Source organism: Eriocheir sinensis, chromosome 29 (assembly GCF_024679095.1).
Source record: "Eriocheir sinensis breed Jianghai 21 chromosome 29, ASM2467909v1, whole genome shotgun sequence".
Taxonomy (NCBI): Eukaryota; Metazoa; Arthropoda; class Malacostraca; order Decapoda; family Varunidae; genus Eriocheir; species Eriocheir sinensis.
The window spans coordinates 6799388-6821973 of NC_066537.1; the positions used below are offsets into that span (position 1 = coordinate 6799388).

Sequence of the window (22586 nt, forward strand, 5' to 3'; positions counted from 1 at the left end):
CTTGCGCACCTTCTTTCATCTTCCTTATCCCCTTACACCTTCTTTCCTCCTCCTCCTCCTTCTCATCCTCCTCCTCCTCCTCCTCCTCCTCCGCCTCCTCCTCTTGCTTTGGGTGTCGCCTTTTTTATGTAACCTGATATCGCACGTGCCGCTGAGGGAAGAGGAGGAGGAGGAGGAGGAGGAGGCGGCGGCAGCGTCACCCTATGCCTTCTGTGTGTGTGTGTGTGTGTGTGTGTTCGGTCATTGGGTGTGTGGAGAAGGAGGAAGAGGAGGAGGAGGAGGAGGAAATAAGGTTGTATAGGAAGATCTGTGTTTATGAGTTCTTCTTCTTCTTCTTCTTCTTCTTCTTCTCCTCCTCCTTTGGTGGTCTTTGTTTGTTTGTTTGTTTGTTTTGTTGTTGTTTTATTGCGATTGGGTTTTTTTTTTCGTCTTTTTCTTGTTTCGTTTTCGGTATTTATTATTATTATTATTATTATTATTATTATTATTATTGTCTATTTTATTTTAGGCATTTTTTCTTTATTTTCCATCTTCTTATCGTTCTTCTTCTTCCTCTTCTTCATCTTTATCCTCCTCCTCCTCCTCTTCTTTATTTTCTTCTTTTTCATCATCATAATCTTCTTCCTTTTCTTCTTCTGCTTCTTTTTCTTCTTCGTCCGTGCCCTCTTCCTCCTCCTCCTCTTCTTGTTCTTCTTCCTTACGTTCCCTCTTCCTCCTCTTCCTCTTCTTTTTCTTCTTCTTCATCCTCCTCCTCCTCTTCTTCTTCTTCATCCATCTCCTCTTCTTTTTCTTCTTCATCCTCCTCCTCCTCCTCGTCTTCTTTTTATTCTTCTTCCTCCTCCTCTTCTTCCTTACGTTCTCTCTTCTCTCTCTTTGTCTTCTTTTTTCTTCCTTTCCCTTCTTTCGGCCTGACTGCGGAGGAGGTAGTATAGTTAAGTGGATAACGAGGAGGAGGAGGAGGAGGAGGAAGACCTGTGGCTCCTCTTTTTGTCCGTTTCCCTCTTCTCCTTATTTCCTCTTCCTCTTCCTCTTCCTCATTGTCCTCTTTACCTGGTTCTCTTTTATCAGTTTTCTCTTCTTCTCTTCCTTATCACTGTTCTCTCGTTCCTCTTTCTTTTCCTTTTCCTGGTTTTTATTTGTTTTTTTATTTCCCTTTTCCTTGTTTTTTCCATTCTACCTTTCCTCCTTCCTTCCTCCTCCTTCTCTTCTTCCTCCTTTTCCTTCCTTTTTCCTCCTTCCTTCCTCCATTTTTTTTTTCGTTATTACTCTTTCATCATTTTCTTCCTTCTTTGTATCATCATCATCTTCCTCCTCTTCCGCTTTCGTCTCCTGTCATTTTCCTCGTCTTCTCCCTCTCTCCTTTTCTTTCTCCTTTTCCCCTCTTCTCGTTTCTCTTCTCTTCCCTCATTTGGTTCTCTCTTTCGTCACCTTCCTCCTCTTCCTCCTCCCCCTCTTCGTCCTTTTATTATCTCTGTTCTTTCTCACCTCCTTAACTCCTTCCATTATCATTTTTCATACTCTCCCTATCTTCTTTTTTCTTTCCTCCCTGCTTCCTCTTTCGTCCTCTTCCTCCTCCTCTTCCTCCTCCTTCTACTCAGCTTTTATTCTTCCTTTCCTCTCCTTCTCTTCCTTCTGTGTCCTTTCACACTCCCTTCACTCCCATCTTTTCTTTTTCTAATATTTTTCCTTCTCTTTCCTTCCCCCTTCTTCCTCAATCTCCTCCTCCTCCTCCTTCATCTCCTTTTATCCCTTCCGTGTCCTTCCTCAATCCTCAAAACTCCAACCATCATCATCTTCCTCGCCTTCCCTGTCCTCCTCTACTGTTCTTTCCTTATATAGTCATTCATTTTATTCTCCTTTTATCCCTTCCGTGTCCTTCCTCACCCTCAAAACTCCAACCATCATCATCTTCCTCGCCTTCCCTGTCCTCCCCTTCCGCCCACGCCGTCACTCACACTCCGCCTTGTTTACTCCTTCCAGACTGGTGCTGAGTCTCACTGCGAGCAACCTCCTGCTGACGCTGGTAGTGCTGCCGGCCTTGGTGGCGTCTGTAGTGCTGGGCCCGCCTGTACAACCACACCAGTCAGCCCTAAACACCTCCATCCCAGTCCTAACCGCCCCACAGAACGACTCTTTGGCACATAACACCACAGAAGTTAGCGTTGATATTTTGAAACTCGTGCGGCGGAGCTTGGCGCTAGATGGCGTTGCGGATCACCATGGAGACTCGCGCGGGTTTCGAAGCAAAGGAGCGGAACAGAAGCATCACGGGCCATGGACGGGGGATGAGAAGAAGAGCAATACGTCGCAGGAGGAGACTTCCCCGTCGATTGGAGGAACTGAGCATGGCTGGGAAGGGCCTGACGGAGGGGATGAAGGAGGAGGTGGTGGTGGTGGTGGGTCGGCGGCGCTGTGTCAGGGAGCGGCGTTCCTCGCTAACCTGGTCACGGCTGCCTCCGCCATCACTGTAGCCATCATTGCACTGGACAGGTAAGGAAGATAGATAGGAAGACAGACAGGTAGATAGGTAGATAGATAGTTAGATAGATGGGTAGACAGATAGTTAGATAGATGGATAGACAGATAGTTAGATAGATAGATAGATAGATAGATGGTTACATATATAAATGTCGAGTCTCCCCTTCCTTCTCTTTCCTCTTTCTTTTTATTTCTGGTTCTCATTCGTTTTTATTTCCTCTTCCTTCTTCTTCCATTCCTTTTTTTTCTCCTCCTCCTCCTCCTCCTTTTCCTCCCCTTCCTCCTCTTCTTCTTCCTTTGCCTCTTCCTTTTTCTCTTTTTTCTTCATCTCTTTTTCTTTTATTATCGTACTCAAATTACGATAGTAGATAAATGTTGATAATTGATGTCTTTGGTAATAGTTAAAGGTCAGAGAGAGAGAGAGAGAGGGCAACGTTCTCCTTTTCGCCTCAATGGACTACTGTAAAAGGAGAACGTAATTATGATGCAAGACTAGGCTAGTTTTTTTTTTTCTGTCAATCTCTCACGCACACACGAACGCACACAGACGTACATCAAAGAGTGAAAGGGACGTTCCTGTGTGTGTGTGTGTGTGTGTGTGTGTGGAGAGCCAGCCAAGCCAACACCCAGCACCCAGACGCACAAAAAATAACAAAAAGATAAAAAAAAAAAAGATTGTGTGCAAAAAAATATCTTCGCCTGCTGTCCCTCCCTCTCCACTCCGCCCCGCCCTGCCCTGCCGCCCCTCCCTCTCTCTCTCCCTCTCCCTCTCTCTCTCTCTCCCTCTCCGTGTCTTATTTTACTTCCCTGTGCATCTTTCCTACCTGCCTGGGCGCTTCTGGGTAGGTAAGGGAGGGTAATTTTCAGTTCAGGGTCGTCTGGGTGAGTTATGGCTGTACGGGGACTGGTTTTCTTTGATACGTGTAGGGTGAAAAAAATAAAAGGTGGTGGTGGTGGATATTTTCAAACGCTTTAGTCTAGGGTCTTTTGGGTTATGATATTGGTTTACGAGGTTTTAATTGGGTTTTTGTTGTGTGTTAGGTTATGGTGATTAGTATAAGTTGTTTTCGGTTTAAGTATCATGTGAAATAACTTGATAATAACGTAATAATAGTGATAAGTTAGTGTTTGACGAGAGACGGGGAGAGAGAGAGAGAGAGAGAGAGAGAAAAAAGAAAACGATGATGAAAGGAAGAGAGAAGAGAGAGAGAGAGAGAGAGAGGAGAGGAAAAGAAGAGAGAGAGAGAAAGAGAGAGAAACGATGATGAAAAGGAAGGAAGGAAGAGAGAGAGAGAGAGAGAGAGAGAGAGAGAGAAACGATGATGAAGGAAGAGAGAGAGAGAGAGAGAGAGAGAGAGAGAGAGAGAGAGAGAGAGAGAGAGAGAGAGAGAGAGAATGTACCGTTTAAGTAATGAGGGAGTGGTCAGGGAATGGGGGGGGGGAGGAGGGTACGAGGTAGGGGCAAGGCGGGCAAGGCAAGGCAAGGTCACTTCTAGCTTCAACAGGTGGGGCAGGTGAACGCTTGGTGTGTGTGTGTGTGTGTGTGTTTCCTACTTTCCTTTCTTCTACCTTCCCTTTCTCTTCCTTCCTCACTTTCTTTTTCCTTCGGTTTAGATGTTCATGTACACGTATATTAACTTCATTCATTCTTTTTTTTATATTATCAATTATTTCATCTCTCATTTATCTTTATATGCATCTAATTTCATTCATGTGTGTGTGTGTGTGTGTGTGTGTGTGTGTGTGTACGTGTGTGTGTGTGTGTTTACCTGTCTAGTCATTCGCCTCCTACACACACACACACACACACACACACCTTTACCTCCTCTTCCTGAAGGTGACTAGTTATCGATCATCACCACCTCCACCACCTTCACCACCAGCAACAACACCACACCCACATACCTTCAATACCACCACCACCACCATCATCACCACTAGACAAACCAACATCCTCTAACACAGGGGTTCCCAACCTGGGGTACATGTACCCCCAGTGGTATATTTGCACTTTTCAGGGGGTACGTTGGGTCCGAGAGAATAACCACTACTGTACAATACATGGTGTTGTAATCTGCATTCAAATTGCACAATGTCATTTTTTTTTCTCATTTTAGTAAGCAAACTATTATTTAATTTATATCATCAGTCTACACATAAAGATTTCATTATAAAATAACATAAAAATATTACAATTTAGTTTTTTTTTTTTAGGGGTACACGGGAACCTATAAAAATGCCCAAGGGGTACAGAGGAACAAAAAGGTCGGGAACCCCTGCTCTAACACCACACACTCACCACATTCATCACCATTTTAACACCGTCACCACCACCACCACACCCACGAGCAGGCACACTCACCACCACCACCACCATCATCACCACCACCACCACCGCGATTAAGCTAGCTAGACTTTCACCACCATTTGTTTTCTTTCTATACTCTCGTCATCACCACTACATCACTATTTCATCACCACTATCTCATCACCACCACCACTTAAACACCACCTTCACACCACTTCCTCACCATACCACCACCACTATAACCTCCCCACCACCACCAATCATCACCAGCTCACCACCATCAGCTCACCACCCCCTACAGGTATCTGGCTATCGTGCGCCCCATGGTCTACGGCGTGATGGTGACAGGTAACAGGTGTCTTGTGCTCCTCGGGTGGTGCTGGATCCAGGCTGCTGTCACCGCTCTGCTCCCCCTCCTAGGTCTGGCGAGGTAGGTCTTTCTCTCCCGCTTTAGATGTTGTGGTCCAGCTGAGTACTGTTCCTCTGGTTGTGATTGTGTTTGTGGTTGTTAATTAGTGCTTTAATGTGTTTGTTTTGCCTTCCATTTCTTGTTCTCTCGTTTTCCTTTCCTTCCTTCTTTTCCTTCTCCTCTCCCTTCTCTTCTTCTATCGTGTATCTTTCTCCTTTTCTTCCCCATCCCTTCCCATCTGTTCTTGCTTCCATTTCCTTCCCTTCCCTCTCCTATCCTTCCCTTCTTTCTATCTTTCCCATTCCTGTTCCTTCCTCTTTCCCATGCCTCTCGCTTCCCTTCCTTTTCAGTATCATACCTTCCCCATTCAAGTCTTCAAGTACCTGAAAAAGTTCAATAACGTAGATTACTCCCAATTCTTTGAACTGCAAACCAACTCAAGAACTAGAAATAACGGTTTACCCATTCAGTCGAGTCGATGTAACACAGACATCGGAAGGAGTTTCTTTTCAAACCGAGTCATCCGCCACTGGAACAATCTTCCCTCAGAAGTAGTAAATGCGAATACCATCAACTCCTTCAAATATAGAATCGACCGTCATTTCGCTGCGTCGGGAGTAAACTGAATAACGAGGGGCTTTCATCTGCTCCTCAATATCGAGGTGCTTTCATTTGCTCCTCATACCCTAAGTGGCTGTCGAGCAGATTAAATCACCCAAGCGGGCAACCTCGTAATGAGCCAATAGGCTTTCTTTTGCCTGCATTTCCATGTTTCTTCTTCCCTCTCCCTTCTTCTTCCCTCTTCCTTTTGTACTGCAATCATCTTCCCTTCTTTATTTTTCTCTCTCTAGCTCGGTTTCATTTTGGATGGGTTTTTTTCCTTTAACTTTTTTTCCCTATCTTCTCTTTTCCTTCAATTCCCTTATTTTTAGATGCTGATTCCTCGTCTGCATCATTTCTGTCTTCTGTTTTCCCTTCCTGCATCGTCGACTGTCCTTCCCCCTTTACCTATCAGTGCCCCGCTACGCCCTTCCTTCTCGCCGTAGATGGGGGAGATCAATCAGTTGCAGCCCATTCCCCTACCCTTCCCTTCTGTTCTTCTTCCTTTCCTTCTATTTTCTTCCTTTCATTATTTTCTTCTCCCTTCTCTTCCATCCTCCCTTTCATTATTTTTTTCTCCCTTCTCTTCCATCCTCTCTTTTTCTTTTCTTCTCCCTTCTCTTCCATTCCTCACATTTACTTCCATTTTTCCATTTCCCTTCCTTATCCTTCTCCCACCTTCTCCCTTCTCCAACTTCCTTTTCTATTCCCCTTCATTCTCTTTTCCATTCCTTTTCCTTCCCTTCCTTTTCCATATCATGCCTTCCCTTCCTGCACCTTCCCTCTCCTTATCTTCCCCATTTCTTCCCTTCCTTACCCCATCACTTCTCTCCCCTTCTCCGTTTCTTCCCCCTCCCTTTTCTGTCCCATTCCTTCCCTTCCCTTCCTTCGTCCCATCACTCCTCTCCCCTTCTCCCTTTCTTCCCTCTCCTTTTCTTTCCCATTCCTTCCCTTCCTCACCCATCACTTTTCTCCTCTTCTCCCTTTCTTCCCTCTCCTTTTTCTCCCCCTTCCCTTCCCTCGTCCCATCACTCCTTATTCTTCTCTCCCCTTCTCCCTTCCCTTCCTTCATCTTCCTTCTATATCTCCTTCCCCATTCCTTACCTTACCATCCTATACCTTGCCCCATCACTTACACCCTTCCCTCCCCTTCTCCCCCCTTCCCCATCACTGCCACGCCTTCGCTCCCGGGATGGGCAAGGTTATAGTTAGCTACGCACCCTTCCCTATTCCCTTCTGTCCCCCCCATCATCGTTACCCTCTTCCCCATCCCTTCCCCTCACCCCCTCCCCTCCCCTTAGCCAAATGAGGGTTCTGGGTATCTTTTTTTGTTTTGTTTTGGGGAGAAGGGGGAAGGGTGGGGAGGAAGGGGAGGGATTGGGAAGGAAGGGGAAGGGGAGGAATTGGGAGGATGGGGAGGGGGAAGGAAGGATTTGAGAGGAGGAGGAGGAAGGGGAAGGGTTGTGGAGGAAGGGGAAGGGCTGGGGCGAAAGGGAAAGGGAAGGGGAAGGGCTGGGGAGTGGGGAGTTCCAGAATGTGTCAGAGGGAAGGGGATTAGGATTAGAAGGGGATTAATTAACAACGTTCTTGAGGCACTGAAAGGATTGGATTCCACTGTTTGGGGGGGAAGAGGGGATCAGACTCCTTATAACCCTCTCCTCCTCCTCTTCCTCCTCTTCTCCCTCCTCTTGTTTGCGTAATAATTGTGAAGGCTGGTGTTTGTTTTTCTTAGTTTGTGTTTATGTTGATGTGTGTGTGTGTGTGTGTGTGTGTGTGTGTGTGTGTGTGTGTGTGTGTGTACCTTATAAAAATTGATCATTCCTTAATTCCTCCTTTCCTTTAATTCCTTTCTTCTTCCTTCTCTATAATTCCGTCTTTCTTTATCTCTTTCCTTCATTCATTTTTCCTTTTTTTTCTGATTATTCATTTCTCATCTCCTCCTTTAATTTCTTTAGTTCGTCTCCTGTAACCTTTCGTCCTAAGTTATTATCTGTTCTTGTTGTTATTACCCATTATTTCTCTTCCCTTTCTTCTCACATATCTTTTAATTTATCCCACTTCCTGTTCTATTCCTGTTTCACCTGTTCGTCATTACCCTTCCCTTTTATGCCCCCTTTTCTAATCTGACAGCCTCGTTTTTTCTCTCATTATCATTTACATCCTTTTAATTATCTCATTATCCTCTTTATTACCCTATCTCACTCACTCCATCTGTCTACATCTCTCAATCTATATCCTTCTATGTTCCTCTTTCTTCATACAAACTCTTATCCTTTTCTTTTTCCATCTTTTTTTATCACATTCTCTTCTTTCTCATCCCATCTCTATATCTATTTATTTGTTGTTATCTTTCAATCTATCTTTCTATCTGTATCCATTTCTTTCCCTTATCATTAACCCTTTCTCTCCCTTTGTCATCCTTATCTCATTTTCTTTCTCATCCCATCTCAGTCTATCTATCTATTTATCGTTCTTTCAATCTACCTTTCTCTATCTGTCTATCTATTTCTTTCCCTTATCAGTAACCCTTTCTTTCCCTTTGTCATCTTTATCTCATTTTCTTTCTCATCCCATCTTTATATCTATCTATTTGTTGTTATCTCTCAATCTACCTTTCTATCTGTCTATCTATTTCTTTCCCTTATCATTAATCAACCCTTTCTTTCCCTTTGTCATTCTTATTTCATTTTTTTCCTTATCCCATTGCACTATTATATCTATCTATTTATCGTTATCTTTCAATCTACCTTTCTATCTGTCTATCTATTTCTTTCCCTTATCAATAACCGTTCCTTTCTCTTTGTCATTCTTATCTCATTTTCTTCCCTATCCCATTTCACTGTTATATCTATCTCAATTCTCAATCTATCTATCTTTCAATGTAGAAGTTCCACCCTACCTCATTTTCTCATCCTATATCTATAAGGTTTTTCTTCTTTCACACCCCTTCTGCGCCTTCCTATCTCATTTTCCTTTCTTCTTATTCCATCTCACCCCATTCATCTATTATCTCCCTCCCTTCCCTTATCTGCCTACAGTATCTATATATCTTACCCTGATCAAACTTCCCTGTCTCATATTCTCTCTCTCTCTCTCTCTCTCTCTCTCTCTCTCTCTCTCTCTCTCTCTCTCTATCAATCTATCTATCATTCTCTTTCCTCTTGCAAGCTCTCCGTTCACTCCCCCTTCCTCTCTCATTCTCTTCTTCCTCGCAAGCTCTCCGTTCACGTCCCCTTCTGCGCCTTCGTCAGGTACGAGCACCACGGTCCTGAGGGTCGGTGCGGCGTGGCTTGGGACTCCTCGCCCACCTACACCGGCGTCTGGGTGGTGAGCGTCTTCATCGTGCCCATCATCATCATGCTCGTCTGCTACCACTTCATCCTGCAGGTGGGTGAGGAAGGGGAAGGTGATGGGAAGGAAGGGAAGGTCGGGGAAGAGGGCAGGAGGAAGGGAAAGGCGGAGGAAGGTGATGGGAAGGGCAGAGAACGAAGGGAAGGTTGAGGAAAAGGTTGGAAGGAAGGGGAAGGTGATGGGAAGGTCGAGGAAGATGGTGGGAGGAAGGGGAAGGCGGAGGAAGATGGGGGAAGGTGATGTGAAGGGCAGAGAACGAAGGGAAGGTTGAGGAAGAGGTTGGGAGGAAGGGGAAAAGGGGGAATAAGAATAATGAGAAAATGATGGATAAAGAAGGTAGGAGGGAGAAGGAATAAGCGTGAAGAAGGAAGTGTGATAAGAAAGAGTGGAAGAAGATAGGAAGGCAGAGATGAAGAAAGGGGAGATAGAAAGAAAAGGATGGGAGGTGGAAGTGAAGAAGAAAGTGTGATAAGAAAGAGTGGAAGAAGATAGGAAGGAAGGCAGAGATAAAGAAAGGGGAGATAGAGAGGAAGGGATGGGAGCTGGAAGTGAAGAAGGAAGTGTGAGAGGAAAGAGTAGAAGATAGGAAGGAAAGTAGAGAGAAAAAGTAGATAGAGAGGAAAGGATGGGAGCTGGAACTAAAGAAGAAAGTGTGATAGGAAAGAGTAGAAGATAGGAAGGAAAGTAGAGATGAAGAAAGGGTAGATAGTGGATGTGAAGAAGATGGAAGTGGAGAGAGGTGGAAGAGCAAGCAAGTGGATGGTGGAGAGACAGGAGTTATTGTGTTAGCCTTCTCAAGTGTGGAGGAGGAGGAAGAGGAGAGCCTATGTTAAGTGGTACTGGGCAGGGAGAGAGAGAGAGAGGAAGGGAGGAAGGGAGAATGCATTGATAAGTATAAACCTAACATTTCTAACTATACACCTACCATGCTTAGTTATGTATACCTACCATGCCTCTTAACCTCACCTTCTCTTCCTAATTCGTCGAGAAGGAGTGTGGGAGGAAGGGGAAGAAGGAGGAAGAGGGGAAGGTGATGGGAAGGACAGGGAACGAAGGGAAGGTCAAAGAAGAGATTGGGAGGGGCAGAGATGTAAAGGAAGATGATGGGAAGGGATGGGAAAGGAATCCTCTAAACCTCACCTTCTCTTTCTAATTACGATCTCTTCTCCTCTTAACCTCACCTTCTCTTTCTAATTACGATCTCTTCTCCTCTAAACCTCACCTTCTCTTTCTAATTACAATCTCTCCTCTAAACCTCACCTTCTCTTCCTAATTACGATCTCTTCTCCTCTTAACCTCACCTTCTCTTTCTAATTACAATCTCTTCTCCTCTAAACCTCACCTTCTCTTTCTAATTACAATCTCTTCTCCTCTAAACCTCACCTTCTCTTCCTAATTACGATCTCTTCTCCTCTTAACCTCACCTTCTCTTTCTAATTACGATCTCTTCTCCTCTAAACCTCACCTTCTCTTTCTAATTACAATCTCTCCTCTAAACCTCACCTTCTCTTTCTAATTACGATCTCTTCTCCTCTAAACCTCACCTTTTCTTTCTAATTACAATCTCTTCTCCTCTAAACCTCACCTTCTCTTTCTAATTACAATCTCTTCTCCTCTAAACCTCACCTTTTCTTTCTAATTACAATCTCTTCTCCTCTTAACCTCACCTTCTCTTCCTAATTTATCTCTTCTCCTCTAAACCTCACCTTCTCCTTCTAATTACAATCTCTTCTCCTCTAAACCTCACCTTCTCTTTCTAATTACGATCTCTTCTCCTCTAAACCTCACCTTCTCTTTCTAATTACGATCTCTTCTCCTCTAAACCTCACCTTCTCCTCCTAATTACGATCTCTTCTCCTCTAAACCTCACCTTCTCTTCCTAACTGCTCCCTTGTCTCCTGTAAACCTCACCTTCTCTTCCTAATCCAAACAAATTAATCCCTCACACACATTGCCCCCCCCCCCCCCCCCACACACACACACATACACAACCTCCCCCACACCCCTCCACACACACACACACATAGCCCACCCCCCCACCCACCCCCTCCTCACCACACAGTCATTATAACTACCCCCAAATTCTCCTCACTCAGGTCGCAAGAAACAAATGTCGACGGATCCACGTTGGCACCGTTTTAGGCTCCAGCAGGGGCTCAAACGTCACTCCAGACCCCTCCTCCGTGTGTGTTGAGCCCAGCCAGACACCCCTCAGTACTACTCTGGAGGTCCCGCATGGAAACGCAATGTCCCAATCTCTCCCGCAAGAGCTTGGGGTTTCGAGGATGAATGGACATGTCGGGAATGGCAGAGGGCCGGACTTGGGGCATAGAGGCGCTGGGGGTGTTCCTGGTCCTGGTCCGCCCCTCCTACCAGTGCCAACATTGACGGTATCCGGCCTTGAGGTCCCCAAAGGCTCGATAGTGCCAAGCCGAAGCCGCAGCATGAATGGGGTGAATAAGGTGAGTGACCGGGTGATATGTGTGTGTGTGTGTCGGGATGTGGGGGTGCATTCCTATGTGTGTGTGTCTGTGTGTGTGTTTGTGTGTGGTACAGGTGGTGAGGGTGTGCCACTCCTTCCAGGTCAGCGAGGGTACCAGCGGGGCCACTTTAGCGCCCAAAAGGAGGTTGGCGGAGTGTGGTCGCTCGCTGTCGTTCAGTCAAGTGAGTCGAGGAGGTGGCGGTGAGCTAGTGGGTGGCCGGCACTCAGCAGCTTGTGATGATGTTGATGTTGTGGTTGTTTGATGTTGTGAATCTTGTGTCCTTGTTGCATGGTTCACTTGTCTTGTTTGTGTTGCTGCTGTGGTTGTTTTGTGTTTTGTTTTTCTTGTTGCATGCTCCATCCGTCTTGTTAGTGTTGCTGTTGTGAATTTTTTTTCCTGTTTCTGTTTTTATTGCAGCAGTTTTGTCCCTTATTTGCATGGTTCTTGTGACTTGCTCGTGTTTTTGTTGTGTTTTGTCTGTATCGTTGCATTGGTCTTGTCCTTCGTGTCATTGTGTTCTCACCTAATATGCCGGAGAATGGAAGGCCTGTGATTACATTGCTTTTCAGTGTGAATGATGAAGAAGAACTGAATGCAAATAAAAAAAAGCTATATTAAGACACTCGTAGAAAGTAGGAGAAACATTAACCTGGTAGCAGCGACGGGCCAAATTTGCGGCTTGACCGTAAACCAGCGACGGGCCAAATTTTTGCCATGATATAAACCCCCCAAATAGATGATGCAGAAACTGATCACAAATGCGTTGATATATACATATTATGAAATGGTTTGCGTGAGTGATGATTTTTCTCATTTTTCTCGCTTAGAGGGACCATTAAGAAACATGATCCCCGCAACTACCGGGTTAATCATACCACCAGCATCTCAAAATAGATAGTAAAATAGTTAGACCCCTGTGGAAAGTAAGAGAAAAATTTAATCACTTCACTAGCAGTCCAAAATAAATAGTAGAAAAATAGTAAGGGAAAATAAGGATGTTAAATGAAAAGAAGAGAAAATCCGGTCATGGTCCATTCTTGTCTCATGTGGCAAGTCGAGCAATATGATAATGAGGAAGATGAGAAGGTGATTGGGGAGAAATTCTACACCTCACAAAGTCTGGCTAATGGGGTTGCAGTGTCGATGATGGTCAGGAAATTTCACCATTATTAATAATGAAGAAATAACACCTTTTTGGGTATTATAATTTTTCATCTTATTAACAAGGAAAGGCTATTAAAGGAACAGAAAAAAAAAATCATCTGGCTACTTGTTACACCATAAACATTAACCCGGTAGCTTCGGGGGTCATGTTTGTTAGGTTAGGTTAGGTTAAAGGCCCCTCCAAGCAAAATAATGAGAAAGAATCATCACTCACGCAAACCATTTCATAATATATATCAACGCATATGTGATCAGTTTATGCATGGCAGAAATTTGGTATTAGGTAAAGCCACAAATTTGGCCCGTCGCTGCTACCGGGTTAACAACAGCTCATAATTTGGGTCAGAGTAACAAGGGATCGTGTAATGCAACCATGGTATATGATTTTTACTCCTCCCCTGAAATAATGTAATAGAAAAATAATAAGCTAAATAAACTGATGCAAAGTGATATGATTTTAAGGGTTGCTGAAACACATACGGGCAAAAAAACGAAGTATATTGTAGTGTAAGGCAGCCATGATAGATGATTTTTACTCCTTCCCTGAAATAATGTAATAGAAAAATAATAAGCTAAATAAATTGATGCAAAGTGATATGATTTTAAGGGTTACTGAAACACATAGGGGCAAAAAAACGAAGTATATTGTAGTCTAAGGCAGCTGTGATAGATGATTTTTCACTCCTTCCCTGAAATAATGTAATAGAAAAATAATAAGCTAAATAAACTGATGCAAAGTGATATGATTTTAAGGGTTGCTGAAACACATAGGGATAAAAAAATGAAGTATATTGTAGTGTAAGGCAGCCATGAGATTGATGATTTTTGCTCCTTCCCTGAAATAATGTAATAGAAAAAAAATAAACTAAATAAACTGATGCAAAGTGATATGATTTTAAGGGTTACTGAAACACATAGGGGCAAAAAAACGAAGTATATTGTAGTGTAAGGCAACTGTGATAGATGATTTTTACTCCTTCCCTGAAATAATATAATAAAATGATAAGTCATACAAATAAACTAATGCAATATGATATAAATTTAACACTTGCTGAAACATATGAACAAAAAAATGAAGGATATTGTAGTCAAAGATAGCCATGAGATTGATGATTTTTCTTCCTTCCCTGAAATAATGTAATAAAATGATAAGTAATACAAATAAACTAATGCAATATGATATAAAATTTAATTTAACACTTGCTTAAACATATGAACAAAAAAATTAAGTATATTGTAGTCAAAGGTAACCATGAGATTGATGGTTTTTATTCCTTCCCTGAAATAATGTAATAATAATAATAAAAAAAAAAAAACTAATGCAATGTGATATGATTTTAAGGGTTGCTGAAACACATAGGGGCAAAAAAACGAAGTATATTGTAGTCTAAGTCAGCCCTGTGATCACCCTTTTTAATACTACCCTGAACTTGCTGCTTGCTGGTGCCATATAAGGAACCCGGCCATCACATCACCACACATTTTTAGCGCGCAGAATTGTTTTACCGTTCCACTTGGGTTTTCTCCCCTTATAAGCCTTCCCAGCAACAGGATCATTGCAGCCACTTTTGTCGGAGAAATTTATACTTGCTTGACGTGCCGCGCCTCTTATGAATATCAATAGATGGATGCCTTCATGTGTGTTTTTTGAGGCGTGAAATATCCCCCTTTTTATGGTAGTGTAGTGGGCGCCTCCCTGTGTGTCTTATGCGGATGTCCTCCACCTTGTTTTGGGTTAAGGTTGTGACACTCGGATACACAGGCACTTTCATAGATGCTTTCGGCTCACACAGCAACTGTTTCCCAAGGCCACAAAGGAGGTTAGTTAGATTCTCATGGGTTGTTCTCACATTCATGGTGCAGAAGCCTTGTCAAACTATCATTAGGCTCATAAACCTACCCATGGAAATAGTAACACAACCTCTACGAAAGCCTTGTCAAACTGTCACTGGGCTCATAAAACTACCCAAGGAAATACCACCACAACAACCTCTACCAAAGCCTTGTCAAACTATCACTAGACTCATAAAACTACCCATGGAAATACTAACATAACCTCTACCAAAGCCTTGTCAAACTTATCACTAAACTCATAAAACTACCCATGGAACTACCCACCACAACAATCTCTTCCAAAGCCTTGTCAAACCATCAATAGGCTCATAAAACTACCTATGGAAATGCTGACACTACCTCTACCAAAGCCTTGCCAAACTATCACCAGGCTCATAAAACTGCCCACGGAAATACTAACACAACAACCTCTATGAAAGCCTTGCCAAACTATCAATAGGCTCATCAAACTACCCACCATGGAAATACCCACAACAACAACCTCTATGAAAGCCTTACAAACTGTGAGTGTGAGCTCCCGGAAATGTTTGAGAATATGGTCCACAACAGTATGGGGTAGGAAGGAAGGAGTTGAGTTTCTTGTCAGATAAAGAAACTAATAAATCTTTTGGAGTATGCATCATAATTTTCATTCTAGTAACAAGGAAAGCCTATTAAAAGGAACAAAAAAAATATATGTCTGCCTGTAACATCATAAACATTAAAAAAGCTCATTGTATTGTAGTGTCATAGTTGTAGCGTTCCCATAACCATAAAGAACTGTGTCGGTATGCTCGGACACTTCCACCCCACACATCAACAACTTCCAAAGGCCAAAAATGGGATTAATCGTGGCCTCATGAGTGTTTCTTTAGGGTCATGGTGCAGAAGAAGGGTCAGACTACCACCAGGGCCATAAAGCTACCCCTGTAAATGCCCTAAACCCCTATACGAGCCTTGTTAATGTATGTGCTTGGGAGGTGAAATGTTTAAGAATATGGATCCTGATAGTCCCCCTAATCATGTATCATTCCTGCAAGTGCTCCAGCTGTCCCTGCAATGCCTTAGTGAAAGTTGTAGTTATGTCTGTAGCTGTGTTTGATTTACTCTGCCTAGTGACTGTAGTAGCTTCATTAAAGATCGCAGAGACGTACTTCCTTGCACAGTAGCGAGTGTAGTATTGCTCGCTGCCCTATTGATGGAAGCTATACATTGCTGTGCTTGTGCTGGTTTGAGATCTGTAAATTTCACTGCATCCATCAACTTGTTATGGATTTGGCTGCATAACAAAGACCATTATACATATACTACTCAACTGCATTTGCAAGATTAATATTGTATGTTCATGATGTATCTATACTCTGCATTTTGAAGATTAGTTATGTATGACCTTTCTATATACTCAACTGCACTTTGATTTGATGATTTATTTTGTGTGTATGTAAGCATTATGCCACACTTGTACTGATGCTCTTTCGCTGCACTTCAAACATCATTATTACCATGAATGTTTTGAAGCTAAAGAAACATATATATTTTGCTGCATCTTGAGAGTCACACACACACCCGAGAGAGCTTCCTGACTAACCGTTTTTCTCTTGGGGCTGCAGCAACAGTCCCAGATGGTGCGGCCGTGTCTCCGCCGGGCCCAGAGCAACATCTCCATGCGGCCGTCCACCATCAGGAAGAAGCTGAGTCTGGTGGGCCGTAAGCCGTCATGGAGCTGGGAAGCATCGCCGGCCAAGGGCTTCAGGTGGGAGAGCTTTCTTTTTCTCTTTCTTTTTCCCTCTCTCAAGCTATGTTATTATACTCTTTTGAAGTTAGAAAAACTGAAAAAAAGTTGAAGTATGTAAAAATAAAAGTAAGTAAAAGTTAGTCTCTTAAAATCGACAACCTAATTCTTACTTTAGTGCTTTTTTCCTTTGTTTGGGTTAGGAAGAAAAAGTGAGATTTAGAGAAGAGATTGATTCCATGTTTTAGTTAGGAAGAGAAGGTGAGGTTTAGAGGAAGAGAGATTAATCCTGTATTTGGGCTAGGAAGAGAAGATGAGGTTTAGAGGAAGAGAGAGTAACCCTGTGCTTTGGTTAGGAAGAGAAGGTGAGGTTTAGAGGAGGAGAGAGTAACCCTGTGCTTTGGTTAGGAAGAGAAGGTGAGGTTTAGAGGAGGAGAGAGTAACCCTGTGCTTTGGTTAGGAAGAAAAGGTGAGGCTTAAAGGAGGAGAGATTGATACCATGTTTTAGTTAGGAAGAGAAGGTGAGGTTTAGAGGAGGAGAGATTGATTCTGAGTCTTGGTTAGGAAGAGAAGATGAGGTTTAAAGGAGGAGAGATTGATACCATGTTTTAGTTAGGAAGAGAAGGTGAGGTTTAGAGGAGAGAAAAGGTGAGATTTAGAGGAGGAGAGATTCATTCTGTTTTAGTTAGGAAGAGAAGGTGAGGTTTAGAGGAGGAGAGAAAAGAAGGTGAGGTTTAGAGGAGGAGAGATTGATTCTGTGTTTGGGTTAGGAAGAGAAGGTGAGGTTCAGAAGACAAGAGAGTAAAGGCATCTCTCTGCAGGACGGTGTGTGTGGTGGTGGGCACGCATGTCTTCACCTGGGCGCCCTACACAGCCCTGGCGGTGGTGGAGGCGATCCTGGGGCCCAAACACACCCACCTCATCCCCCACTGGGTCACGGTAAGCCACCATGAGTACTTTTTTTCTCGTTTTCTTTTTTCTTTTTCTTTCTTTTTCTTTTTTCTTTTTCTTTACTTCATTTTTTTTCTTTACTTCTTTTCTTTCTTTTTCTTTTTCTTTACTTCTTTTTTTCTTTTTATTTTTTTCTTTCTTTTTCTTTACTTCATTTTTTTTCTTTACTTTTTCTTTCTTTTCTTTTTCTTTACTTCTTTTTCTTTCTTTTTCTTTACTTCCTTTTCTTTCTTTCTTACTTGCTCTCTCTCCCTCAAGTTATGCTCCCTCAAGTTAACTGAAGCTCAGGGAAATAAAAAGTTAAATAATAGCTGAAGTATGTGAAATAAAAGTAGTGCGGTAAATGAAAATAAATAAGTGAATAAACAAATTGAATAGATGAATAAATACAGTAAGGCTACAATAAATTTTTACAGGCTTTTTTTGTTAGTGGGCTTTATTGTTTTTATTTATTTTTGCCCTTGTGTTCCCTGTTTCCTTTACTGTATAAAATAAGAGTCACTCACCCTCCCATTCAGTCATTTAAGTTTAAGTTATAAATAAATAATAATCAGATAGTGCACTTTTTTTGTTTTCATTTATTTTTGCCCTTGAGCTGCTTCCATTAATGTAAAAATAAAGAAAAAAGTCACACTGCCTCCCATTCAGCTAGTCCGTGTCAGTCGCTCCATTTGGTCAACCCTCTTTTGGCCACTCATCTATACTTTCTTACACAGGGGTAGTGATCAGTGGGCTTTTTTTCTCATTTAATTTACCCTTGAGCTGCTTCCTTTACTGTTCAAAAAGAAAAAAGAAAAGAAAACCGCCCTTTTTCCTCAGGTCACGTCGACGCTGCTGCTGTTCACCGCCAGCGTCTTCTACCCCATCATCTACGGCCTCTACAACCGCAGCATCAGGAAGGAGGTGCTGGCCTGTGTGTGTCCGGGCAGCAGCCGGGCGCGGAGGAGGAGCTGCCACAGACACGCCTCCACACTTAACTCCAACACAGGTCAGTATGTCTTCCTTGCTTCCTCTTCCACTCTCCCTTTTTCTCTCTCCCTAATCCTCTCTCTTACACATGTCAGAGTGCTATCTTGCTTTCTCTTCCTTTCTTAGTCTCTCCCAACAAGCTTTTTATTTCTCCCTTTAACCCGTCCGCTGTGATTGGCTCGGATTTGGCCTTCACTGGTAGCCTGGTAACATATAGTCCCAGGTCTTTCTCTGCCTCTTTGGTGGATAGTGGAGTGCTTCCCATGTGGTATTGGTGTGCTGGATACCCTCTCCCAAGGTGCAGGACTTTACATTTTTCTTCATTGAATTGTAGCAGCCACTTTTTGCTCCATTCCTGTAGCTTGGTGATGTCTTCTTGTAGGAAATCCGCAGTCAAGGGGTTAAAGCTTCTCTTGCCAATTTTTTTTTTCTTTCATGTTCCTAGTTTATCTCTTTTCACTCTCCTCTTCATCTCCTCTCTCCCTTAATGGTTATCTGGCTTCATGTTTAGTCTGTAAATTGGACCATAAGTTTGCAGTTTTCTTTTTCTTCTACAGCTAATAAAAAGTGCTGCCAAGTTGTTTTGTATTATGTAACATTAACTTTACTTCATCACGTGGCAGGGAGTGTCCTGGACTTCTCATCCCTACGTCAGCGGGACAGCGAGGATCAACAGCTGCAGCAGGAGGCGCTCGCTGCCCAGCTCCTCAACAAGGGGTGTCCGCCCATTCCTATCAAGACCATATCCGGCACCCTGACCCCCCTGCCCCCCCTCCTGCAGCTGACGGAGTGCGAGGGTCTGCCGATGCGCGGGTACAACTTCAGCGCCCGGAAACCCTCGCAGGACTCAGGTGGGTGGCGGCTCTCGTTGGTTTGGCTGCTCCCTCGCACACACACAGCAAAAAATAATAATAATAAATAAATAATTAAATAAATAAAATAAAAATAATAATAATAAATTAATAAATAACATAAATAAATAGATAATATAAATGGTAAAAAAGTATATAATATAAAGAAAAGGAAAAAGAAAAAAAGGAAAAGAAAAAGGAAAGGAAGATAAAATAATAATAATAAATGAATAAATAAAATAAATAAACGGTAAAAAGGTAAATAAAATAAAAGAAAAGGAAAAGAAAAAGAAGAAAAAGGAAAGTAAGAAAAACAAAGAAGAAAAGAAAGGAAAAAAAACATCTGTTACATATTCTGACTAGACTTTGACCACCAGTATTAAAAGAAAAAGAGAAATACCCACCATGGAAATACTAACACCACAACCTCTATCAAAGCCTTATCAAACTATCATCAGGCTCATAAAAAATACCCACCATGGAAATACTAACAAAACAACCTCTATCAAAGGCTTATCAAACTATCACCAGGCTCATAAAACTACCCCCATGGAAATACTAACACCACAACCTCTATCAAAGCCTTATCAAACTATCACCAGGCTCATAAAACTAACTACCCACCATGGAAATACTAACACAACAATCTCTACCAAAGCCTTATCAAACTATCACCAGGCTCATAAAACTACCCCCCGTGGAAATACTACCACCACACAACCTCTACCAAAGCCTTATCAAACTATCACCAGGCTCATAAAACTACCCTCATGGAAATACTAACACAACAACCTCTACCAAAGCGTTATCAAACTATCACCAGGCTCATAAAACTATCCCCCATGGAAATACTAACACAACAACCTCTATCAAAGCCTTATCAAACTATCACCAGGCTCATAAAACTACAACCCCTACACACAACATTACACATAATACAACACACATAACAACAACCTCTATGAAAGCTTCATCAAACTATCACTAGGCTCATAAAACTACCCCACCATGGAAATACTAACACCACAACCTCTACCAAAACCTTATCAAACTAACACTAGGCTCATAAAACTACCCCCCATGGAAATACTACCACCACACAGCCTCTACAAAAGCCTTATCAAATGTGCATGTGTGTGTGTGTGTGTGTGTGTGTGTGTGTGTAAGCCCTGGAATGGTCGACAACACACCCCTTTGTTCTAGGCACTGGTCGCTAACGGGGCGGAGTATTATCCAGAATCGCTTGTCATTGCTCCTAATAATAATAATATAAAAACACACATAAATGCCAAGGTCGCTAAAGTTCATGGGGTGACTTGGGTGTTTTTGCGATTGGTTTGTCGGGAGTTGCACCTGGTTTTGTCGTGTGTTTCATAAGCGTAGTGTTGCGGATTTGGTGTGTTTTGTGGAGGGGTGCTGGAAGGCCTGTGAGTGTTGTTTTAAGTGTGGATAGTGAAGAGGAGGAAGAGGAGAGAATGTTAAGTAATGAAAGAAAGTGAAGGAGTTGTGCTTAATATTTACTATACTTAAGAAGATGAAGAGTGAAGAAAATAAAGTAAAGCAAAGAAGTTAAGATGAAGAGTAGAGATAGGAAAGTAAAGTAAGGAAGTTAAGATGAAAAATAAAGAAAAGAAAGGAAAGAAGTTAAGATGAAAAATAAAGTAAGGAAGTTAAGATGAAAAATTAAGAAAAAGTAAAATAAAGTAAGGAAGTTAAGATGAAAAACAAAGAAAAAGTAAAATAAAGTAAGGAAGTTAAGAAAAGTAAAATAAAGTAAGGAAGTTAAGATGAAAAATAAAGAAAGCAAAGTAAAATAAGGAAGTTAAGATGAAAAATAAGAAAAGTAAAATAAAGTAAGGAAGTTAAGATGAAAAACAAAGAAAAAGTAAAATAAAGTAAGGAAGTTAAGATGAAAAATAAGAAAAGTAAAATAAAGTAAGGAAGTTAAGATGAAAAATAAAGAAAGCAAAGTAAAATAAGGAAGTTAAGATGAAAAATAAGAAAAGTAAAATAAAGTAAGGAAGTTAAGATGAAAAATAAAGAAAGTAAAGTAAAGTAAAGAAGTTAAGATGAAAAATAAAGAAAAGTAAAGTAAGGAAGTTAAGATGAAAAATAAAGAAAGTAAAGTAAAGTAAAGAAGTTAAGATGAAAAATAAAGAAAAAGTAAAGAAGTTAAGATGAAAAATAAAGAAAGTAAAGTAAAATAAGGAAGTTAAGATGAAAAATAAGAAAAGTAAAGGGAAGTAAGGAAGTTAAGATGAAAAATAAAGAAAGTAAAGTAAAGTAAGGAAGTTAAGATGAAAAATAAGAAAAGTAAAGGGAAGTAAGGAAGTTAAGATGAAAAATAAAGAAAGTAAAGTAAAGTAAAGGAGTTAAGATGAAAAATAAAGAAAGTAAAGTAAAGAAGTTAAGATGAAAAATAAAGAAAGTAAAGTAAGGAAGTTAAGATGAAAAATAAAGAAAGAAAAGTAAAGTAAAGAAGTTAAAAAGAAAAATAAGAAAAAGTGAAGTAAAGTAAGGAAATTAAGATGAAAAATAAAGAAAGAAAAGTAAAGTAAGGAAGTTAAGATGAAAAATAAAGAAAGTAAAGTAAAGCAAAGAAGTTAAGATGAAAAATAAAGAAAGGAAAGGAAAGAAAAGGTAAAGGAATCACTCTCAACATTCTTCAAACTTAGAAAGATTATAGTATTGAAAGTAAAGAAAAGTAAGTAAAAATTAAATTAAAGGAGACGAACTCAATATTTCTCACACTTAAGACGACAAAAAGTAAGAAAAAGTAAAAATAAGGAAACCGCACTTAATATTTCTCACACTTAAGACGACAAAAAGTAAAGTAAGAAAAAGTAAAGATGCCGCACTTAATATTTCTCACACTTAAGACGACAAAAAAGTAAGAAAAAGTAAAAAAAAAAAAAGAAAAGAAACCGCACTTAATACTTCTCACACTAAAGTGGTGAAACGGACTATAACACCTTTTTTTTGCTGTGTGTGGGGAGTAACTAGTTTGAGTTCCCGGGGCTTGGAATGTTGTTGCAGCTATGAAAAAAAAAAATTAAGAAAAAGCAAGTCTTCGAGCTGTGTCGATGTTCTCGGTGCGCCACGCTAAAGCTCTGATTGGCTGGGGGTCTTCCGCTGCACCTCACCCCTGTCCTTCTTTGCATTCTCAGCCCCACGGTTCTCTTGTTTGCCAGCTTTGCTCCACCTTGGGATACAGCGGGCTATTTTGTGCATGACTTTGGGAGCCAGTTTGTCTATGCTCACTTAATGTACAGTCGGGAAAACAAGTATTGAACACCCATGAGTTGATTGAGTAGAGTTTAACCCATCCGTTGCGAGTGGCACGGATTTGGCTTTCACTGGTAGCCTGTTAACATACACTCCCAGATCTTTCTCTGCCTCTGTGGTCGATAGTGGAGTTTCCCATGTGGTATTGGTATGCTGGATATCCCCTCCCAAG

The 22586-nt window shown here is 41.6% G+C and overlaps 1 protein-coding gene across 5 annotated transcripts in view; it reads left to right on the forward strand.

Moving 5' to 3' along the window:
* Positions 1–22586, forward strand: part of LOC127004908 (uncharacterized) — a 105665-nt gene that overhangs the window by 76174 nt on the left and 6905 nt on the right. For 4 of the 5 annotated variants that reach the window (XM_050873136.1, XM_050873137.1, XM_050873139.1 and 1 more), the window contains 9 exons: positions 1981–2490; positions 5088–5216; positions 9047–9182; positions 11243–11608; positions 11730–11810; positions 16237–16379; positions 17180–17297; positions 18129–18297; positions 18902–19129. In XM_050873136.1, the coding sequence (XP_050729093.1) occupies positions 1981–2490; positions 5088–5216; positions 9047–9182; positions 11243–11608; positions 11730–11810; positions 16237–16379; positions 17180–17297; positions 18129–18297; positions 18902–19129 (1880 nt within the window). The remainder of the gene's footprint in view (positions 1–1980; positions 2491–5087; positions 5217–9046; positions 9183–11242; positions 11609–11729; positions 11811–16236; positions 16380–17179; positions 17298–18128; positions 18298–18901; positions 19130–22586) is intronic. The other variant, XM_050873141.1, reaches the window with a different exon arrangement.